Source organism: Callorhinus ursinus, unplaced genomic scaffold, assembly GCF_003265705.2.
Source record: "Callorhinus ursinus isolate GAN/ISIS: 27379988/994484 unplaced genomic scaffold, GSC_fseal_2.0 scaffold2, whole genome shotgun sequence".
Lineage (NCBI taxonomy): Eukaryota > Metazoa > Chordata > Mammalia > Carnivora > Otariidae > Callorhinus > Callorhinus ursinus.
In genome coordinates, this window is record NW_027397064.1 from 52,323,027 (window position 1) to 52,346,529 (window position 23,503).

Below are 23,503 nucleotides of genomic sequence, written 5' to 3' on the forward strand. Positions count from 1 at the left end.
CCACTTCTCCATGTGGAAGAAAATTCCATGTAAAATCCTGATGTGCAGTCTTAATGGAATGGCTTGGAACAGGGCAAGATGGGACATGACTCCCAAGAGGAAGCCCACTGGTTCTGTTGTGCTTCCTGGGAAAGGCCAAGGTGTTGGGCATAAGTCAGGAATCTGATAGATCAAAGAGGGCCCCATCCCTTCTAGACATATTTGGGAAACCAAACATAACCTGTACACAGGAAAGTCCTCATTGCATGGATCTGATTTCAATTTTTGACAGTATGCATTATAAATCTCTTTCAGTATTATAGCTAAAAGGAGAGATGTTCTATGATACTCTTTGTTTTCATTAAGTCTAGATCTAGGGAAAAGATGGGTAGCCTATTAAGTTTACTTCTAGTTACATATCTAGAGATATGTCTACAACTAGATCTTCCTATTCTGTAATTAACTTTATACATATAGGCTCAAAAACCATATGAAGACACCTGTCTCTTCTACCATACTTGCCCCCACAAAACTAGGAAAAAATAAAAAGCTTGTTTCCAAGTCCTCAGTAGGTTTTTCACATGTAATACAGGTCTTTTCTTTTTTATCATTCAATTTATGTCTCCTCAAGTGTATGTTTCTGCCCTGAAGCCTTCAAATCTAGAGTGCTCTGTTATTTTTGAAACTTATCTTCAAATGCTTGTTATTAATTTAGCCGCTAGGATTGTTTTTATGTCTTGTACTTATTCTGTTCTTCCTGCAAATATAAGCATTATTATCTTTACGATACACTTGAAAATTAAATTACTGAAACTTATTTCCCAATTTCTTTATTAAGGCATATACTTTGATTAAAATGCACTTTTGGGGGGCTTTAGATGGGAATAGTCAGGGATTTGGCAAGTGTTAAACTTTTTATTATTTTAATTACTCTTTGAAGTAATAAATCACAGCTGAAATTAAACATGAAAAACACTACAACTTTTCTTTAAAACTGATGTCTTTTAAAGTGTTGGAAGAGCCTGAAGAATACGTTGTAGAAGAAAAGATGCACTTTATCTCTAAGAGAGTTGAAGCCGAACCAGCAGAAGGTATACCAACCCTTAAATTAATTTTAGCCCTATTTGTGTTTGGCTTGTCCCGTTCTTTATCTTCTCTTACAGTCAGTCTATCACTTGTATTGCCTATATTGATAACTACTGTGTCTAAGTAAACAGATTGCTTACATTTTTATTGAAAAGAAATCTGAGCATTTCTACAAGTGTATTTTATCATCTTTTCAAGTGGTTGAGAAGCATGAGAAGAAGATTGTACTGAAACCGAAAATTCCTGCTAAAATAGAGGAGCCCCTACCAGCTAAAGGTACCAGTTCTCGCTCAAAGAAATATGGTACCCTTTGTCTTAATAGCTGTATCAGTGCCTTCTGTTTGCGTGTTTCTGAGTTTTGTCAGCACCGATGTATAGTCATTTTTGCTGAATAGAGTCAATAATGTTTGTGTGTATGTATGATCTTTTCAAAAAGTGAATTCTAAGCCCCAGATATCACTTCCTCTGTAATACAAACTAATATTCTTCAACCTAATCTTTCTAAAGTTCCTGAAGCACCTGTGCCAGAAAAGAAAGTCCCTGCCACAGTTCCCAAAAAGGAAAAGGTGCCACCAGGTATCCTGGGCTTTACTTTATTCTTGAACAATGTCTTTCTTTTTCATCTTAAATTGGTCCATTCTTCAAATTTTTGTAACGTTAACAAGAAAATAGTGCCTGTGGTTAACATCTTTTCATCTTGTGTGCTTGACCCTGTGCCTGATATATTTTAAGTGCCAGAAGAGCCAAAGAAGCCAGTTCCAGAAAAAAGGGTTCCTCCAAAAGTGGCTAAGAAAGAACCTCCCCCCACCAAAGGTAAATGAAACCCTCCAGCACAAAAACCAAAAACATGTCTTTCATCTCTCGCTGCTGTCCTTGGGTCACACCTTTTATATGGAAGTTATTGGAGTATGTTGGAGGCTATGGTGTATTACTGCCTTATCTATGGGTGGAGTATTACTTGTTGTGAAGTTTATTTGTGTGTATGTTGTGAATTGCCGTAGTCTTAAATCACAGTACTTTTGGGCCAATAACTGCCCCCCCAAAAAATCCACTTTAAGTAACTTAACTCCCTAATCCTAAAATTATCTTTCAAGTGGCTGAGAGGCACATGCAAATTACCCAAGAAGAAAAAGTTCACGTTGCTGTAACTAAAAAAGAGGAGCCTCCAAGAGCAAGAGGTACATGTGACCTTTCAATACACGGACTATTGTACTTAGCCTCTTCTCTTTACCAAATGCACTGCTCATGGGTGTTTGTTGTTGTTGTTTTCATTGCTATAGTTGTTTTTTTGTGTTTTAAATAATGAAAATGTCAAGTCCTTTATGTTTGAGTTACTATTATATGACTGCCTTTCGTGGTCTGAGTGAGGATAACAGTTCTTAAAGTGAAATCTGTCTTTAAAGTGCCCGAGGAACCCAAGAGAGCTGTTCCAGAAGAAAAAATTCCAAAATTCAAACCTAGGAGAGAGGAAGAACTACCAGCAAAAGGTATACTAACTTTTTCAAAAATCAAAATAAGCATGTAGGTATTAAAACTAATCTAGTGGAATTGGGATCTTTAGAGAAAATAATTTAAATACATCATAAAATAAGTAATATGCACTTATGTGCTATTTCATATCACTTCAAAGCTCAACATTTCAGATGCCAGAAAGTACTCCTCTTCTTTCTTTTCCACAAAAGTGTGAAGCTCCCCCAGATGTGTACTTTCCCTTAAAATCTACTTGCCCTCTAATACGTTATGTATGTATACTAAACTCATCTGCCCAAAGGATTGTTTTGTGTGGTAATCTTCGATAAAATTAAAAAAATTTTATTTTTATTTTTTAAAAGATTTTATTTATTTGACAGAGAGAGACACAGCAAGAGAGGAAACACAAACAGGGGGAGTGGGAGAGGGAGAAGCAGGCTTCCCGCCGAGCAGGGAACCCGATGCAGGGCTCGATCCCGGGACCCTGGGATCATGACCTGAGCCGAAGGCAGATGCTTAACCATCTGAGCCACACAGGCACCCTGATAAAATTTAAAATTTTTAAAATCCTGAGTTTTCTGCATTATGCCAGTGGAGCTTCTTGAAAATACTTTAGAATTCAGATGAAGACACTATTCATGGGACTCAGGTTTCTGTCCAATGCCTGTTTGATAGTCACTGTTGCTACTGTCTGGTTGTCTTTTTGAGCTCTCTTATATATACTACTTGATCTTCCTAAAGTTATCAGTATCTTTGAAGCACTAAGCAGGTTAGAAAAAAGCATTCCTCTGTATATTAGACCATGTTTATTTCCAAGTCTGTTGCTTTTTCTTGCAATGCGAATGATGGGCATGGGGATGGTTGTCTTTGTGGATTGTTCATACACGGTATCTCTTAACACATATATTCAAGATCTCATAATTCACTTTTAATAATTACTCTTTTTAAAGTCACTGAATTCAGAAAAAGAGCTGTTAAAGAAGAAAAGGTATCCATTGAAGTTCCAAAAAGAGAAGCTCCTCCCATGAAAGGTATATTGTGCTTTCACTAAGTATTAAACTGAAGCATGAAACTACACAGCTCTTTGCCTGTTACTTCCTAATCTGACTCCCACCCTTTATTGACTTATTGTTGACTAAAGGCAGGAAATCTAACATTTGAAATCATAAATAGTGAATTGTACACTCTGTAATACCTTGACCAGGAAAAGACATTCACGTTCTCCCATAACCAGTGCATGAATCCATCACATAAGAATGAAATCAAAGTGCATTGGCACTATCACCCCTAAATGAGCTTCAAGTAAAATCTTGCCTGTTGTCAATATTATTCTAGAAGTAACCGTAACTGAGGAGAAAGAATGGTCTTACACCCGGGAAGAAGAAATTGTTTCAGTAGAACAGGAAGAGGCATATGACGAATATGAGGAATATGACTATAAAGAATTTGAGGAATATGAACCAACAGAAGAATATGACCAATATGAAGAATATGAGGAACGTGAATTTGAACATTATGAAGAGTTTAAAGAGCATGAAGAATATGTCACAGGTATGAGCAAAATGCAAACCTGCCATCACCTTAAATACATGCAGATTCCATTAGAGCAGGATAAAAATTTGGATGCCCGAAGAAATTTAGAAAGAACTTCATTTCATTTGACAAATTCAGAATTTTTTTTCTTAGATAACTTCCAGAAAAAAAGTTTCTATGAATCTTAAGGTTCCTATTAGACTTTGGTTCTGGGAATAATCTATTTCCTCCCTCATTTTTGCTTAGACACAAAATAGCAAATGCCCCAAAGTTCCTTTCTCAAAGGGTTACGAGTTTATCCGCAAGTGCCCATGATCATTCCAAAACATGGAATGTCTAAACATCTCTTAAAGTGTGTTATTATCAAGCACCATAGGAAAATACACTCCCTCAGGGTTCCCATCATGAAAACTTGACAAAGACTACTTCCAAAGTAAAGACAGAGATGAAGGCTAACGAAAGCAGTTATGTTATAGCTAATGACGATCAGACTTGTAGGTGTATAATTTTGGTTCCACACAATTCATTTATTTTACTCAATAAGTTCCTACTGGAATTTTGAAATGAAGCAATATTATTTCACTTCCCCAATTTCTTATGTTTCATAGCCTCACTTTGAGAACATTCTATGTGGCTGTACAGATAGCATTAAAAAACAATATTATATACAAGGAATAGCACAGAGGACCATAGGGAAAGGGAGGGAAAACTGCATTGGACAAAATCAGAGAGGGAGACAAACCATGAGAGACTCTGGACTCTGGGAAACAAACTGAGGGTTATAGAAGGGAGGGGGGTGGGGGGATGGGGTAACTGGATGATGGGTATTAGGGAGGGCACGTGTTGTGATGAGCACTGGGTATTATATGCAACTAATGAATCATTGAACACTACATCAAAAAGTAATGATGTACTGTATGCTGGCTAATTGAACACAATAGTAAAAATAATAAAATTTAAATAAGTAATAAAACCCAATATCATATAGAAAGAAGTTTTAACCATGATTTTTTTCTACCTGAAGTGAAATGAGACTGTTAATATGTGGGAAAGAGTTACAATGATCTCGTTGAAGCAAAAAGCCAGGAGGAAAGGGCACTGTCAGCTTGTTTAGGGCTTATTCTACTTGGACCTGTAATTCTCACTCACATTTAGAGGCTATGACTACACTGTAGATAAAAGATATATAAAGAAATAACATTTTTTATTTATGTTCCAAAGTCTAACATTAAATACCCTTAATGTACTTTTTTTAAAGAACCCAAGAAGCCTCTCCCAGTAAAGCCTGTCCAAGAAGAACTGGTTCCCACAAAGCCAAAGGCCCCACCAACTAAAGGTAGAGTGAGCAAGACATTATGAGTTCTGAGAGACCCGTGTTCCCTACATGTCTGTCATACTATAAACACATGTTGAAGTGACAGTGCACAAATTGTGTGTGTGTTTGGGAATGTTGTGTTGTACATTGTATTTCTTAACTTTTTGTTCTTACTACTCTTGAGACACCTGGCTCAGGTTTTTAAATCTATTAATGTTGATATTTTAAAGTACTGAAGAAAGCAGTTCCTGAAGAAAAAGTCCCAGTGTCCATTCCCAAGAAACTCAAACCTCCACCACCCAAAGGTACATTGCAGAGTGATAACTACGAGAAACATCTTTGTTTCTATAAACGTGTCTTTCTAAACTTGTCTGCTGTTTTTTTTATTATGTTATATTAATCACCATACATTACATCATTAGTTTTTGATGTAATGTTCCATGATTCATTGTTTGCGTATAACACCCAGTGCTCCATTCAGTACATGCCCTCTTTAATACCCATCACCAGGCTAACCCATCCCCCCACCCCCCTTCCCTCTAGAACTCTCACTTTGTTTCTCAGAGTCCATAGTCTCTCATGTTTTTTGTTTTTTACTGGATGTATTGTGGTCCTGATTCTTACATTTCAGTTTCTTGTGTATTTTTATGTATATGGTATTTTTGTGGTTGGTTTTAATGCTCTTCAATAATTAATATCTTTAAAGTGCCTGAAGAACCAAAGAAAGTTGTTGAGGAAAAAATACACATTTCAATTACCAAACGTGAAAAAGAGCAGGTGGCTGAGCCAGCTGTTAAAGGTATAATAATTTCCTTCCAAAATCGTGGTCTTTTATAATGTCTCTTTTAAAATTAAGGTAGTTATGTTTGCTTTGTTTCATTGTTATATATGTCTTTGAAGTTAGTCCTTAGGATTTATTGGACATAAAAATCTGTCAACATAGAATAAGAAGGTAATGCTATCTTTAAAAGAAAAAGTTATTTTGAAATATATCCATAGCTTATTATGTAACAGCTGTGGAGATATATATATATAAAATAGAATGCTTGGATTTAAAATTGGTGACCATTTGGCACATTCCTGGCTTATTTAAATTCACGTACTGATAAAGCAATGTTGACCCCAGTTCAACAACTGTTTATTCATTCCAGAGATTTTTTAAAGGCTACAAAAAAAATCTAACTCAGTGGCTAGTCATTTTTTTTTCTAACTATGAAGAAACATCTCTGACCTTTCAGAAAGCATACTTATCTAGAAGGAAATTTAGCTTTCAGTAAAGGATATTTCCTACAACCTGAGATACCTGAACACTAAACATCATTTCACATTTGGGCTCTGCTACTTCAAACTTACTTGTGTATATTTGTATATTTTTATCCCCGTGAGGTTCAGAATCATTTTCATGGAACATATAAAGTTTTTTTTATAAATGAACAGTTGTATATCTATCATATGAGAGGCATTTGCAAAATTATTCTGTCTGCTTAAAGTATGACAAAGCAAGCATTGCCTGGTGGCCTGTTTCTGACAATAAAATACTCTTATACTTAAATTTCAAGTGCCTGTGAAGCCCAAGAGAGTTGTCACAGAAGAAAAAGTACTTGTTCCTAAAAAAGAAGTAACAGCACCTGTTAGAGGTACCTAATACCACTCTTTTTAATGTGTTGTTTGTCTTCTTTGCTGTAAAATTCATGTTCAGTTCTATGTGTGAAGTTCTTCTCTGGGAAAGATAAAGCCTATTATTTCTTCTGTTACAAATGGCTATGTTCCTACTGTGTCTTAATTTCATTGAGTCATTGGTAAATGTCAAACCTAAAGATAATCTCTTTAAAGTGCCAGAAGTACCAAAAAGACGAGAACAAGAAGAGATTGTCTTTGAAGAGGAAGTTGTAACCCAAGTAGAGGAATATTTTGAAGAAGAAGAAGAAGAAGAATACATTCATGAAGAAGAAGAATTCATAACTGAAGAAGAAGTCGTACCAGTGATACCAGTCAAAGGTAGATTATATCTCCTACAAAGAGATACATAGCAGCATCTTTAGAGACCAGGTGTCTAATTTGGTCAGATTCTGGGGTTTATTAGCACCAACGACCAATTCTGCTTATTTTAGAAACAGACACTTTTGATGCTGAAGTATGATTTCTGCCGTTGCCTTTCACATTTTATATCTTGCATGCAACATTTCCAAAATTCTTAATAATATCTTTAAAGTGCCTGAAATACCCAAGAAAGAAGAGAAGAAACCTGTTCCTGTTCCCAAAAAGAAGGAAGCCCCACCAGCAAAAGGTATAACCACCATTCATAACATAGGCCTTAATCTGCATAGAAATCGTTAGCTATCTTCTGAGTTCACAACCTTGTGTGTGTTGCTCTCTGTTGTTAGAGATGTTAATTGTGCCTTATAAAGATGTGTTGTTACTAGTAGTTAGAACTTACCAATAAACAATATCTTTAAAGTGCCTGAGATTCCTAAGAAGCCGGAGGAGAAAGTGCCTGTGCCCATTCCTAAAAAAGAGAAGCCTCCACCAGCTAAAGGTACATCTCTTTATAATCCATCAGTGGGATAATGTGATAATTTACTCATGTAGTAGAATTTGATGAGCCATATCACTTCTTTCCCCGTGACAGTATTAACAAGACAGGGACCACCCAACTGGTTATAGGAAGAGTTTACCATGTATTCATCTCTAAATTTTGCCATGGAAGCATGCTGATGCTGAGTGCTTGGCTCTTCCTCGTTAGTGGAAACTTCTTAAAGTAAATTCTTATTATAATACCAAAATGGACAAAATCACCATTTCCCAGGCATTGTATGTTGTCTTTATCATCGGTCTATGTTTTCTCAGTGTTCTCTATTTAAACTTTTGTGCATCTCCTGGCCTTTGTTTCGCGGCTATTATTCTTATCAATCTTAAAGAGTAAAATTGTATGATGCTTCAATAAAGTCTTAAAATTGCTGGTTTCTTATCTACGGGTGAAACATCTGACACTAATCCTACTTGATATCTTTAAAGTTCCTGAAGTGCCCAAGAAACCTGTACCAGAGGAGAAAATACCAGTACCAGTTCCTAAAAAGGTGGAAGCTCCACCTGCCAAAGGTACATGAACTCGCAAAAACTTTACTTCACATTTGCTTATAAGGAAAAATTAACTGGTTCAATTCCGTGCTCTTTGGGGATGCACCTCTTTAATGTTGCTTTATGGAAAAGAAAAGATTTTATTTTAAAGATAAAATGCTTCTTGAAATACCTTGGTTATCCTTTTAGTACCATATCTTAATCTTTTTTAGACTATTCTTAACCTCAAAATTTTATGTTGTATAACATTTTTTTTCTAAATAATTTCTTTAAAGTGCCGGAAGTGCCCAAGAAGCCTGTGCCTGAGAAGAAGGTGCCAATTCCTGTTCCTAAGAAGGTAGAGGCTCCACCTGCAAAAGGTACATTACTTCATCATTTAAGTACATGAAAAAAAACCCTTTCACTTATATGTGTTCATATGCAAATTCCCCCATAACATTTAAAATTTGTTTAAAAATTTGTCTTACTAGAAATATTTAGTGATTGTTTTCATATATATTGCTCTAAGACATATAAAAGAACACATTCTTAAAGACAAATAATATTTTTAAAGTGCCAGAGGTGCCCAAGAAGATCATCCCAGAGGAAAAGCCAATACCTGTTCCGAAAAAAGTGGAAGCTCCACCACCCAAAGGTACGTTAATCTCAAACAGAACCAGGGCAAAAAGGAAAACTAACTGGTATTATTCAGCCTTGTTAATTACAATTAATGCTTCATGACCTTGAATCTGATGACAATTGATGCCTCTATGATCACAGAATATTTGCTTTTCATGTTGTCTCATTGTCATGAATAGTGTACATACAAGTGACACTTGTACGATTGAATAAATATCTTTAAAGTGCCAAAGAAACGCGAGCCAGTTCCAGTTCCTGTAGTTCTACCTCGGGAAGAAGAAGTTCCATTTGAAGAAGAAATTGCTCCTGAAGAGGAAGTTCTCCCTGAGGAAGAGGAATTTCTACCTGAGGAAGAAGAAGTTGCTCCTGAGGAAGAAGAAGTTGCTCCTGAGGAAGAAGAAGTTCCTCCTGAGGAGGAAGAATTTATACCTGAGGAAGAAGTTGAACCTGAAGAAGAGAAAGTTCTTCCAGAAATTAAACCTAAGGTGCCAGTACCTGCACAAGGTATAGCAACTCTTCTTAGAGTCAAGGCCTCTTTTCTCTTGAATTCTGCCTTTCCATCTTTTTTTATTCATCTCAAGTTTTATCTATAATACTTCACTCTTTATGTAGTCTAACATCTAACTCTTAGAAGCGTTCCAGACATGTGTGCCTTCATTATTGTCATGTGTGTCTGTCTCTTGGAAATGATTTGAATGTCTTTTCAAATTTAATGATATGAAATGTTATGTTTATGGGCTTATTCTCATTTGTCTTTTTGTTATATATGTAATACCGTGCATGTGATTTTTAATGTCTTAAAATGAATGTTTTTAAGTGCCTGAAGTGCCAAAGAAACCTGCACCTCAGAAGAAAGTCCCTGTTCCTGCTCCTAAAAAAGTGGAACCTCCACCACCCAAAGGTATACCTCCCCAAAGTGAATACACATTCTTCATCCATAGCTTCACCAGAAAATTACGGTGGAACTGGGGTTTAGGAAAAGTTATATTTAGAAAATAGTCACATTTTTCTTTCTGAAAATGTTCAGGAACACTGATTTCCACTTTTCATTGGATGCAAAGCAGCATTCAAGAACAAAGATAAAAGGACTGTCCCCCAAATTGCCATGGAAGTTCTACCTAGTGGCCTTGTCATTCCATATGGATATTCTGCAAAGCTAAATTACACAAAAAGATACCTGAAAAATATGATGAATAAATTTTCCTAAATTTCATCCTTCAACTATTTATATGAATTGCTTTTATAACACCAGGATGAAAAGGAAAAATGATTGAAGTATTTATCAAAACACTGAGTAATAGCTTATCTCTTCTGATACATACATATAAATGGCAGCCCAGCAGGTTTTGATTTTAGCCTTGGATTTATTCCTTGCTGTATTGTTCTGAGCAAGTCTTTTAACCAATCTGAGCTTCAGGTTTGTCTCCTATAAAATGGGGAGACTGGTATCAGTCCTAGTGGGCTCAGATATTATTGTGAAGATAAAATAAAGTAAGGTATGTGGAAGTGCTCTATCACTGAATGAATTATCCAGATCAGTTCATAGTACAGAATGAAGTCCAAATATTTATACCTTAAAGCTCATTATTTTCTGCCAAAGGTCATGATATCACTACTTAAACATAACACCTCCACCAGATTAAATAGTCATATAATCAAAGAAATAGTAAAGCCGATCCTTTATTAGACTTCAAGGGTTCAGAAATACTTTATAAATAATGATTTAATAAATTACTAGAGACATGTAAATGGATGAAAAGACAGCATCTGTCCTCTGATATTCAAGTAGGTTGCTGATCCCTCGCTCTACCATACCTATTTCTGTCATAACACTGGGCTCCCAACTTGCCCTACGACTCTATCCTGAACAACTGTTGCATGTGGTCTTTCTGTGGGTGAACTTCTTGCGTTCTCTATTTTTTGTCCCTCACAATAAATTCTTATCATGAAATGATGTCTTTAAAGTGCCTGAGGTTAAGAAGAAAGTGCCAGAGAAGAAAGTAGTCATTCCTAAGAAAGAGGAGGCTCCTCCTGCCACAGGTACTACTATTCCCAAGCAAATTAAACACTGCCATTTCTTTCTCTCGCCTGTAAGAGTCAAAGTGTCCTCTTTCAGTAGTTGTTAGTATAACCTGTATTATTGCTCTGTCTATTGTCTCTGTGTTTGTGTAACTTAAATTATAAAATAAAATATCTTTAAAGTGCCTGTGGTGCTTAAGAAACCTGAACCAGAGAAGAAAGTGCCTCCTCCTGGTCTTAAGAAAGCAGTGGCTCCTCCTGCCAAAGGTACATCACCCAAACAAGGATGTGTTTGCTGGACCGATGTTGAACTGTGTCCATACAGATGTTCAACATGAACGTTTGTCTGCCTTGTACGGTCTGTCATTGCCATTAACCATCTATGACTCTGGTGCACCCATGTTTGTGTTATGTCAATTTTTCCACTTTCTGTTGTGTGTTTTATGTTGATTCTTATGTATGTTATTTCTAAAAAATAAAAACACTCAACTAATATATCTTTAAAGACCCCAAAGTAACTAAGAAGCCAGGCCCTGAAGTCCCCTTTGCTCTTCCTAAAAAAGTAGAGGCTCCAGCAATAAAAGGCAGAATATCTCTTTAAATGGGCTCTGAGTCTTAAATCACAAACCTCTTTATTTTTGTTTTATTAATTGATTCTGTGAAATCTCCATGTTTCATCTTATGCATGTGTATCTTCATACTTACTCCCTTGTGTTGAAAAACGGGGAAACTGGTCTTTATGCACTCTTCATTGTTCTTGCATTTTAAGTGCCTAAAACGATCAATATCTTTTAAGTTCCTGAGGTACCTAAGAAAGTGGAAGAAAGACGAATCATTCTCCTTGAAGAAGAGGAAGTTCTACCAGTTGAAGGTAGATGACTTTCTAAGAAAATAGATTTTCCAGGTCATCATTGTCTTATCATTGTCTAATATTGGAAGGAGGCAAATGCACATTTCACTTCAGAAAATAAACATATTCAGACTCTAAAAGAAATCGTTATTTACCTAATAGAAATTGGGCAGGCAAATTAAAATCAACTGACTCTCCTTTCTTACATGCTTAGCCAATTTGTTCGTTTGTTTGTTTCATTTTAATGACAGTCTTTGAAAGGAAACTGTATTTGCCATGGGGAATTTTTCATCAAATCACTTGGTTGGTAATAGTGGGATAAATCTACTGAAAAGAAATTCCAGTTAAGCCTGAGTAGTTGATACAGAAAATCTGACGTCTACACCTAACTGAATGTTCTCCTTCAAACAAGTCCACCTCCATTAAAAATAATAATTTCAATTAAATTCTCTCTGACATCTTTTTTATTCTGAAATTCTAGAAAGGGCCTAACATATTTTGAAGACTCAGTAGTTTTTTTCAAGGACTAGTGAGTTTGTACATGCATTGGAAAGGCTGAGCTATGAATTATCTATGTTTAAGACAACCTCCATTTTCATATATACCCTTTTAGTCTAATATTTAAGAGAATTCTAATTTACAAAATAATAATCTTTTTTAAAGTGTATGAGGAGCTGGAAGAGCCTATTCCAGAAGAGATCCCTGAAGAACCACCTAGCATAGAAGAGGTTGAGGAGGTGGCGCCACCTAGAGGTACTGCTGCTTTTTGGAGTTGGACATTAAAATCTCTGGTGCTCCAAATCTTTCTCAGCATAAGTCTAAATCTAATATTCTTTAGTATACTTTTCTTACATCTTATTAATGACAAGTTGAAGATCAATAATTAATGGCACCTGAAGTGCCCTGCCCAACTTTTCTACTGCATCTACAATACAATTCTTGTATTATTGGCACCTGAAAGTTCCCTAGCCAGACCCTATTGTAACACTTTCTCCTAGTTTTCTCGTTTTTAGTTTTTTATTCTGTATTAAAGTGGGGGAAATCTATTTCTGTGTTGTTTACTTTTTAGAATAATTCTTAGCCTGTTGTTCCTGAAGACTGTGGCAAGCTTTTGCATAACTGATATTACATTTGCTAATAGGATTAAGAAATAATAGCCTTCCACCTTTAGAGCCTCTACTGCATATGCATAATTACCATTTAGGTTGCTAATATCTTTTAAAAATAAGTAAATGTTTTGTGTTATTTTTTGCATATATGGATGTTGTTCTGTTCATTGCATGTCATTTTTCAAAATATCTATCTAATATCTTTGAAGTGCCTGAAGTGGTTAAGAAAGCAGTACCTGAAGCACCTACTCCTGTTCCTAAAAAAGTGGAGGCACCACCAGCTAAAGGTATAGCAAATCTCAATTAATGTCTTTAAATTCCAATTAACGTTCTTTAAAAAAAAAAACAGAAATGTCTTCTTTGATTGCTTTCTTAGAGTCATTTAAGTAGCAAACTTCTGAAATTGATTGAGGACCAGTAAAAAAATGTAACCCATTTCATATCTTTAGCCTTTTCGGAATATTAACAGATGATTATGTTAATGGTGGCTGTGTGTGTATAAATTACTCCAGAAGTTTCTCATTCTAAACAGCTGAGAATTTTAATGTTAATGAGTACATCTCTCTATGCTTATATACATAACAATAGACCCTTCTTCCCCACATTCCATTCGTAAATTTTATTCCATTATATATAGTTTTCTCATGTTATTGTAATTATGTATACTATATTGTAGGGGAAAAATCTGTTCTAATGATTGGATGATAACTATTTTAAAGAGCCTCACGTCCTTTCTAATATTTGGTCTAAGCTTTTCAAGGTTATTACAGAATATCTACTTCTCTTTGCTTCCTAGTTAGGTTAATGCTTCAGGAGTGCTCTTCACAGATAAGCTTATGCTGTCCCTATCACAGTAGGCATCCCCCACAGATAAAATAGTGCTCAGAAGGAGAGGACACCTGTATTAGGTACTCTATTATGGTAATCACTTCAAAAAAGTCTTCATCAAGTTAAAAATAGTAGAAGTAGGTGCAATGTTGGTAATCCCTAGTATTTAAAAAAAAAAATAGAACAGCACGGGTTCTTGTGGACGTGTCTTCGTCTTATCTAGTTAGCACAAATAAGTGATTTGGGACAATATCTTTATTGTCTGTAAAATTGGTGTCCACTAATACAGAGTGACTTCTTAAGCTTTGATTATTATAAAGATGTTGTTTTTGCCATTTTTATTTCATTCATTATTGAGTATTGTCAGCTAACTGAAATGCCTAATATCTTTAAAGTACCAAAGAAGGTTCCTGAGGAAAAAGTAACTGTTCCTGTTCAGAAAAAAGAGCCACCTCCAGCCAAAGGTACATATTCTGTTTTAAAACTGAACTTCCTGTTAATAGTTTTCATTAAGACTTTTATGTTGGGGGCACCTGGATGGCTCAGTCAGTAGAGCATGTGACTATTGATCTCAGGGTCATGAGTTCAAGCCCCATGTTGGGTGTGGAGCCTACTTAAAAAATAAAATTTTTTTAAAAATTTAAAAAGATTGTTTTATGTCTCTGTGTCTTGACTGTTTTTTGTCTTTTGTCTATGAAAACTTGCTCTTGATAGTCCTAAATATTAAAACTATATCTTTAAAGTGCCTGAAAAGAAAGTCCCAGAAAAGAAAATCGCAGAAAAGAAAGTCCCTGTGCCTAAAAAAGAAGCTGTTCCCTCAGCTAAAGGTATTTTTGGAAAGATCTTTTCCGTATCTTCACGTATTATTGCATGAAAGCCTTTTTTTTTCAGTTGTTTTCATTCTGTATTTTGAATTTATATCTTCATTTCTTCTGTGTTTAAAAAAATTTTCTTAAAGTAGATGCTCTTTCAGGAAGGACTGTCCTTGAAGAAAAAATATCAGTTGCCTTCCACAAAGAGGAGGTAGTAAGAGAGAGAACAGAATTAGAAGTAGTGGAAACACCAGTGGAAGTGCTTGAGGAAGAAGAGTTCCATGAAGTTCAAGAATATTTTGAAGAAGAAGAGTTCCATGAAGTAGAAGAATTCATCAAAGTAGAACGACCTAGATTCAAAGTACACAGAGCTGAAGAGGTCCATAGGGTAATAGAAGTTTTAGAGACAGAAGAAGTGGAAGTATATGAAAAACCCAAAGCTCCACCTAAAGGTATAGGTGAATTCCATCACTATTACAAGTTGCTATCCCCTGCTCTAACTCATTTTTTTTTAAGTGCATTTCATGTCCAATTTGGAATACTAGAAACCCACTTACTTTCAAAGTTAACATCATGGAATGCTTTAAGCATGAGCTTCAACTATTTGATGCAAAGATTAATATGGAGTAGAGATTAACCTTACAATGTATAATTTTAGCAGACAAGATAAAGGTATTTGATATCTACTTATCTAAGGAGCTCACTGTATGAATTTGTAGATTCTTTCTTAAATCCGGCTAAGAATGATTGTTACAGGTGCCAAAATATATGGCCAGTGTCATCAGTTTAGTGAAATAGAAGCTCCTCAGTTCACTGAGAAATTTACATGTTCAGGCAGAACAACTATGCTTTGTTAATGTGAGTCAGCTGTTCACAAACTGATCATTGCTTATCAAAAGTTTCCACCATTTTATGATATTTTCATTAGAGAAATAACATTAAGGAAGCAAATGAAGCATTGGTAACACTACCTGCTCTCTAGTATTTTTTGAGGATAAACCGTGATACAAATAAATTCTCTTTGGTACCACTCCAGATCTTGCATGAATTAATATGTGTGTAATATGAAGGAATATGTGTGTGTGTGTGCTTATTATTCATAGTAAATCTACAATATAGATGAAATTTAGCAAAATCAACTTCTGTCTTGGAAGTGTGATGTAAATTCAAAAAATATAATAGATAAAGCATTTATGAGCCCTCACTGGACTAACTTTATTGGTAGTGCTCCCTAATACTTCAAGAACTCATTCTCTATCTAAACACTAATATCTTTGAAGGGCCTGAGATATCTGAGAAAATCATCCCTCCAAAAAAACCACCCACTAAAGTTGTTCCTCAAAAAGAGCCACCAACTAAAGGTATTTCATTAGCGAAACTTGATTGCATTACAAGTTTGTGTTCTTGATGTTTTTCTTCTGTGTTTTGTGTTTTTGGAATTTCTAAAACAAACTAATACCTTTAAAAGGGTTGAGGGGCCAAAGGAAGTAATACCAAGAGAGAAAGTCACTGTTGTTATGCCTAAAATACCCAAAGTAAATATCCTTATTAACCAAATAGTGCACCTAAGTTTCCTTCTTTGGTACTATTCAATTGTATATTCACTAACATTTTTATTGATAAATCCAGGTTTTCCTTTTAATTCTTAATTTTAATCATCTAGTAATAATAAATACATAGTGACTATGTGTTTAATGTCCCTGCTTTGTTCATTTTGGGGAACCTCTTGAATTTTACAATAGAAATAAAAAACATCTAATAAATAATATATACTTGTGTGTTTAAAGTCCTTGAATTATTTAAGAACATTATCACTGAAGAGAAAGTACCAATTATTCCACCAAAACAAGCAGAAGTAGCACCAGGAGAAGGTGTCTTGTTAATTTTTCTTGTCACATTCTTATGATTCTAACATGGGAAATTCTTCTGGATTTCTGTTGTCATATTTGTTATCAAAATTCAACTCATTTTAAGTACTGTAATATATTTGATAAAGTGATAGTTCTGTTTCATATTATGACCATGTCATGTTTTGTGTTTACATTTCTCTTATGTTGTGCTTGTTACAAATCTTTATGAATATTTAAAAGTAAAAAAAATTATTACTACTATCTTTAAAGTACCTGAAGTGTCCCAGAAAATTGTGGTAGAAGAAAAAGTACGTGTTCCTGAAGAGCCCAAGGTTCCACCAGCTAAAGGTACCCACCTTTGCTGATTCACCACTAATATAAAACCCCCTTTTATTCACTTACTATGGAGCAGAGAGAGAGAGAGATCTTTCTCCCCTCAATGCCACAATACAGCTGAATTATGTAAACTGCAGTTTATGTTCTATAACAATCCTCCATTTTGTGATGTCCCTCTGGAAACAAAGGCATCAGCCTAAAAGTTGTTACTGTTTTTGTTGATCTTCTTCTTAAGCCACAATTAAATGATATTGACCCCCTCAGCTTCTTTTCAAAAATAATTTATTTTAGAAGCTATTGTCAAGGAGCTCTGGAAACAAACATTCCAGATAACAGTAGAAAATGATGCTATAACCCGAAGACAAAGTATTTTTAATATGACAAATCAAGAATTCATCAACAAGGCAATCTAGAGAGATGCATTGACTGTGTGTTTAGTTGGCTTATGATTTTGGAATTCTTGGCATTCTTCTTGTTAGATCAACGCTTTTTGTCTTGATATTTTATACCCAATTATGATATTTTAAAAATAAATATCTTTAAAGCACCTGCAGTACCCAAGAAAATTATTCCAGAAGAAAAGGTTCATGATGCTGTTCCTAAAAAGCCTGAAGTTCCACCAACTAAAGGTATACACTGAAACTGATCATGACATGAAATGACTCTTTGTTTAGTTATTGATGGTTTAAAGTGAATGTGTGTGATGTTAAATCCTTGTATTTTGCTTCTTTATATTCTTAGAATACTTGTTATTTATAACAATTAATATACTAATATCTTTAAAGTTCCTGAAGTGCCTAAGAAAAGTATTCAAGAAGAAAAATCTCTTTCTGAAGACACAACAATATACAGTGAGTGTAGAAAAATTGGTGGTTCTCTTTGGTTTCATTTGTGTTTATCTTCATAGCTTTTAAAAATAAGTATACTAATATCTTGTCAAAGCCTAACATGCCAAAAAAAATTTGGCTAAAATTAAATAATTTAAATGGTTATTTGTCTCAGACAAGGTATATCTCCTCACCAATTAAAAAATAAATAGTCCTGTACTTATAACATTGCCCAATTTTAGAAAGGTCATTTGCTTTTTTGAGTTTGTCATTGTCTTGTCTTGTTAACCTGTTCTATGTGCAAATATCTTCTGCTTTGAAGCAATTTATTTTCTCAGGCCATGAAGTAACTTTAACTTCATAATAATATTTTAACTGGATTTTATAGAATTAAAATGCCCCTTCATTATTTTTTTACTCTTTACAGCCATCATTGGAAACATTTGATAATGTTGCTCAAATCACCATAGATTTATAAGGCCATTACAACATCAAAAGAATTCCCAAGCCATTTTTTGTTGGCTTTTATGCAAAATTATGATTAAATAATTTGAGGAGTAAAATAATCTGAATAATAAAATATTCTGAATAGAATACTATTCAGTGATCTGAGTAGTGAAAATGCCAGTACTACTCAAGATATTCTTACATTTATTTTAATCTAAAAAATACCAATAGTTCTGATATTCTTTATTTTGATCTAAAAACTTCCCCATTTAAACCCATTTTTTTTTTGTCTGTAATACTAGGTTGGGATAAATATATATGATGACTCCCTCCTTTGAATACCCTTTCTATGCTTCAGTTAGGTTATTGTCACCAGCCAGTCTTCCTTTCTAAAAGCTAGAGAAATCTTTATTTTCTTCAGTTGCCTTATTTTCAAAGATTTAATTCTTTTTCCTTTTCTTTTCTGCTTCCAGTCCCTACATGGTTGTTAAACTACATATCCATAAACCAGATATGGTTTAAAATTATAGCCAACTAGGTTCCCCAGGAAAGGGAAGGACTTAATATGAATTTCCAGTAGGTCAAATGTAGAATTCTCAATATGCAGCTCAGTATCAACCCTGTTCTTTATGGACAAAACTAAGAGCAAAGGACAATTTTGCCAATAACTTTCTGCAGACAATACAGAAGAATTATATAGTCCCTGGCCAGTGAATTCCTCAATTTTATTATCACCATAAATGAGAGTTCTATATGATAGAACTGGGAATGAGGCTTTCTCTTAGCCGATGTGTTCTTGTCACTAGTTTGTGTCTATGTACTACTGGTAATTTGGGTGATGAGGATGTACTATGTATTATGTTTTCTTAATACTGTTCACCATTGCCTTGAAGTGCCCTTAATTGTATAAATACTAATATCTTTAAAGTTTATGAAGTATCTGAAGAATCCACCACAGAAGAAAAAGTACTTGTGACTCATCCTCCAAAGACGAAAATCAAAATAGCAAAAGGTATATAACACCAATGATCTAGTCTGAAGAAAATTTATTTTGGGCTGATTTTAAAAGCTCTATCTTTTCCTTCACTATTTATAAATATAACTGTACTCATATCTTTTAAGTGCCTGAGCCACCCAAGAAAGTTGTTCTGGAAGACAAAATATATGTGACTGTTCCTAAAAAGAGAGAAACACCAGCAACTAAAGGTACATTTCAACAACATCAAACTTGGATGAATAACTTTGGATTCAAGACTCAAAAATTGTGTGTTATATAATTTACTATTTTCACAACTTCTAAGTGTTAACCTACTAATATCTTTAAAGAGCCTGATATGACCAGAGAAGTTTTTCCAGAGGTGGAGTTACCCGAGGCTGTTCCCCAAATTCCAGAGCATCCTCCAACTGAAGGTATAATTCTTAGTTATGAAAATCTAAAGAGAATCTTTCTTCTTCAGTCTGCAAAATATGTTTAGTGTTTTGTGTAGGTTCTCAGAACCTCTAACACTAAAATATTAATATCTTTAGGGCCCCCCATGTACCCAAGACAAGGAACTTTCTATGACTTGCCTCCCCCCAGAAAAAGTCCCACTCAAACAATGTACAAGGTTAAACAATTAGAACAAAAATTAAATTTCTAATTTAAAGTTACAATATCTGTTAATATACCTAACTTTTTAAATACTTTGTATCTTCATGTCTTTGCTTTTTCTCAACTAAAAAATACTAATATCTTTGAAGAGTTGGAAGTCTCCAAGGAAGGTCTCCCAGAGCGGCAAGTTCCTATTGCTAAAAGAAGAAAAATACCAGCACCAAAAGGTACAAGCCAGAAGAAAGCTGACTTTCATATCTCATGATTGTAGTTGTACTTAACACATGTAAATATACTAATATCTTGAGAGCCCCAGATGCTAGAAAGGAAGTCATTTCAGAGAAGTGGGTCCCCCAAAGCAGAAGGTCAACTGGGTATATACATGTTCCCATGAGTTATTCAAGAGAAAATAGAGGGGGGAAAAATCTTTAACTTATCTAAATGGAAGATGCTTGGGCTATAAAGTTTAACTATGACATCTTCAGGGAATATATGAAGACACAGAATGTGTAGATGTGACCCAGATGGATCCTTCAATAAGAAATAACTATTACTTGGTGATTAACATAACAATAAAAAAATTTTTAAAAAGCAAAAAAAAAAAAAGAAATAGCTATTACTGTTTCCAAAAAGAAAAAAGAAAAATATCAAACTAGCTAGAAAAAAAAATCTACATAAGACCACCATAATATTTATATCCCTAAAACGAGATTGAATTGGCTTAACACTCCCCCTTTAAAGCAGAAATTAGTTCCATCAAATGACAGAGGTGCTTGGCTGTAGACTATAAATCAGTAATTTAACTTTTCATGGGGTTGAAATTTCAGGAGATAATATAACTGCCCATTGGAATTGCTTTTCTATTAAAATAAACTTACTACTAAACATAAGCATATGAATTTAAAATAATTCTTTTCCCATAAGACTTAAGTATAGAAATATTCTCAGAAAACCATGACTTAATAAAATATTAAATTCAACTTCGAGCAGTTTTCTTTTGTAGGATGGTCTCCACCTGAAAGCCTTCTAAAACTAAGGCAGTTAAAACTAGTTAATGTTGGAATTCTGCACTGACTACTTAGTTGTCCCTCTTATTATCTTTTATTTTTTTAGAGTCCCACATTTTTCCATGTTGAATATTTTTAGGCAATTCTAAAGATGAAAAAGTTTTAAGACATCCAGCATAACAATTTCTTTACGATATCCACGATATTCTGTAAGTTAAGTGATATCCAAACACTTTGACATCATTTTTTCAGTCTAGAATCTTTGGGTCATTCTCCTCTCTCCTATATTTGAAAAACAAATACCTTTCTAAAGTGCCTAAGGTAAGGGTACAAAATGAAGCCTATCCAGACAAGAAAGAAGCTGTTATGTTCTCCTCAAATTAATAGCTAAAAGTGCATCATTAATTATACAAAATCAATTTTTTCACTTAAAGCTAATTTTCCATGATCTAATTTTCTATACATCTATTCCAAGAAATAAAATTACTAATATTGATAGTACCTGAGGTGACCAAGAAAGTAGCTCCTGATAATCAAGTACTCACCCTGTCATTAAAGAATCAGATGCAAGGAGCAGGAAGGTCTCCCAGTCTGGGGCATTCCTGTAGGTGGAGTTAGAACTAAAACTCTTCATCACTCTGAAGTTCAATGTATTAATATCTTTAAAGTGCCTGAATCACTTCAAGAAGCTGTCTCTGTAAGGAAAATACCCATGGCTGCTCCCCCTGAAATTGAAACACCTTCCAGTAAAGGTATCAATCATTCTATCACTCCTGCTTTCATTTCTTTAATAAATGGCAATTATGTGTGTGGTGCTATGGAGCTGGGGAATAATAAACAAGGACAATTAGGACTTGATTCCTTTCTTCGAGACTTTATACATCATCCAATTTTTAAAGGAAGCACCCTTGGAGCCAGAAATACCACTTTGGTGTAGTTAATGTAACTAACGTCTTCGCTGATGCCTTAACCTCTAAGCTTGATACTAATATCTTCAAAGTGCCAGAATCTATGAAAGAAGTTGCTCCTGAAATGCAAGTATCTGAGGATTTTCCTAAAAAGCCAGAACCTCTGCCTATAAAAGGTACGTGATACCTGCAAGCAGATACTAAAGAAGAAATTATCTGTCCTCTGCTCTTACAAGTCTATGCTTTTCTAATGTTCTTTGTAATACCTAAATGTAAACATACTAATATCTTTCAAACACCTGAAGCTGCCCAAGAAGTTCCCTCTCAAGAGAAAATATTTGTGGGTGGTCCTATTCAAATAGAAACCCCTTCTATTAAAAGTATTCATTCAACAAATGCTTAGTAAGGAGGGTCTACAGTGTCACAGGAACTAAGCCAAGTGCTAGTGAAGGGTGAGCACCTCTTCCTGAGGATCCCACTAACCCCTAAGACTTAGTTGACTGGGGGAGCAAGGGGAGAAGAAACTTCTAGAAAACTACACTTGCCAACTTACTGTGGTTACTGTGTTCACTAATTCTTTTACACCTTAAATGTGAAATACTAATATCTTTAAAGTGCCTGAAGCGCCTCAAGAAGTTGTTCCTGGAAAGAGAGCTCCTTCCAAAAAAAGAGAACCTCCTTCAGTTGAAGGTACAAGTGACCATTACCTCAAGCTAAAGAAGAAATAGCTCTTGTAGTCTTGAAAATATTTTGCTGTTCCTAGTGATCTTCATAACACTAAATATTAAAATACTAATTTCTTAAAGTGCTGGAAGCGCCCCAAGAAATTGTCCCTGAAAAGGAAACATATGTGATTCCTCACAAAAAGCCTGAAGTTCCTCGTGATGAAGGTATATGTTGCTGGAAGCTTAGAAATTTGGGGAAATGTCTTTTCCTGTATGAATGTGTTTCCTGTCTGTATGGATTCTTCTAACTCCATAATGTAAAAATATTAATATTTTTAAAGTGCCAGAGGCGCCCAGAGAAGTTGTCCCAGAAAAGAAAGTGCATCCTCCCCCAAAGCCTGAAGTTGTACCTGTCAAAGGTACATTCTAAACCACCCTTTATTTAAGGTGGGGTAGGGAGGGCAATAGCAAGAACCACCTGGCTAGACCTGAAAGGTCTTTTGATGTATAAATGCAGTTCTTGTCTGTGTTGATCCTTGTGACTCAACTGTAAATTTACTAATATCTTCAAAGTGCCCAAGGCTCCCAAAGAGGTTGTCCCGGAAAAGAAAGTGCTTGTGGTGCCTTCTAAAAAGCTGGAAGTCCCACTTGTAACAGGTATTTGTCACCAATCTTAGGTTTAAAAAGATACAACTCTTCTCTTGAAAATGTTTTGCTTTAGTGGTCTCATCATTTTTAAATGTAATTTTACTAATATCTTTTAAGTGCCTGAAGTTCCTCAAGAAATTGTCCCTGAAAAGAAAGCACCAGTGGTGCCTCCTAAAAAGCCTGAAGTTGCACCTGTTACAGGTACTTGTCACTTACCTCAGACTTAAGAAGATATAACTCTTCTGCTCTTGAAAATGTTTTGTTCCAGTAGTCTCATAACCCCTAAGTGTAATTTTACTAATATCTTTTAAGAGCCTGAGGCTCCCAAAGAAGTTGTCCCTGAAAAGAAAGTGTGGCACCTCCTAAAAAGCTGGAAGTCCCACATGTTACAGGTTATTTGTCACCGACTTTAGGCTTAAAAAGACATAACTCTACTGCTCTGGAAAATATCTTGTTCTAGACGTCTTCATAACCCCTAAATGTAATTTTACTAATATCTTTTAAGTGCCTGAGGCTCCCAAAGAAGT

The 23,503-nt window shown here is 34.9% G+C and overlaps 1 protein-coding gene across 1 annotated transcript in view; it reads left to right on the forward strand.

The window, feature by feature from the left end:
- Positions 1-23,503, forward strand: part of TTN (titin) — a 267,591-nt gene that overhangs the window by 118,056 nt on the left and 126,032 nt on the right. Inside the window, exons 125-158 of the mRNA XM_073881860.1 lie at positions 990-1,070; positions 1,264-1,341; positions 1,573-1,641; positions 1,798-1,878; positions 2,160-2,243; positions 2,469-2,552; positions 3,486-3,566; positions 3,871-4,086; positions 5,327-5,404; positions 5,614-5,688; positions 6,090-6,182; positions 6,943-7,020; positions 7,217-7,381; positions 7,596-7,670; positions 7,842-7,919; positions 8,399-8,482; positions 8,737-8,820; positions 9,015-9,095; positions 12,612-12,701; positions 13,267-13,344; positions 14,281-14,349; positions 14,629-14,712; positions 14,859-15,149; positions 15,978-16,058; positions 16,818-16,895; positions 17,429-17,512; positions 17,669-17,734; positions 19,086-19,169; positions 19,280-19,363; positions 19,484-19,567; positions 22,670-22,747; positions 23,094-23,177; positions 23,289-23,328; position 23,503. The exon at position 23,503 is cut by the window's right edge and continues 52 nt beyond it. Of these exons, the coding sequence (XP_073737961.1) occupies positions 990-1,070; positions 1,264-1,341; positions 1,573-1,641; positions 1,798-1,878; positions 2,160-2,243; positions 2,469-2,552; positions 3,486-3,566; positions 3,871-4,086; positions 5,327-5,404; positions 5,614-5,688; positions 6,090-6,182; positions 6,943-7,020; positions 7,217-7,381; positions 7,596-7,670; positions 7,842-7,919; positions 8,399-8,482; positions 8,737-8,820; positions 9,015-9,095; positions 12,612-12,701; positions 13,267-13,344; positions 14,281-14,349; positions 14,629-14,712; positions 14,859-15,149; positions 15,978-16,058; positions 16,818-16,895; positions 17,429-17,512; positions 17,669-17,734; positions 19,086-19,169; positions 19,280-19,363; positions 19,484-19,567; positions 22,670-22,747; positions 23,094-23,177; positions 23,289-23,328; position 23,503 (3,041 nt within the window). The remainder of the gene's footprint in view (positions 1-989; positions 1,071-1,263; positions 1,342-1,572; positions 1,642-1,797; positions 1,879-2,159; positions 2,244-2,468; positions 2,553-3,485; positions 3,567-3,870; positions 4,087-5,326; positions 5,405-5,613; positions 5,689-6,089; positions 6,183-6,942; positions 7,021-7,216; positions 7,382-7,595; positions 7,671-7,841; positions 7,920-8,398; positions 8,483-8,736; positions 8,821-9,014; positions 9,096-12,611; positions 12,702-13,266; positions 13,345-14,280; positions 14,350-14,628; positions 14,713-14,858; positions 15,150-15,977; positions 16,059-16,817; positions 16,896-17,428; positions 17,513-17,668; positions 17,735-19,085; positions 19,170-19,279; positions 19,364-19,483; positions 19,568-22,669; positions 22,748-23,093; positions 23,178-23,288; positions 23,329-23,502) is intronic.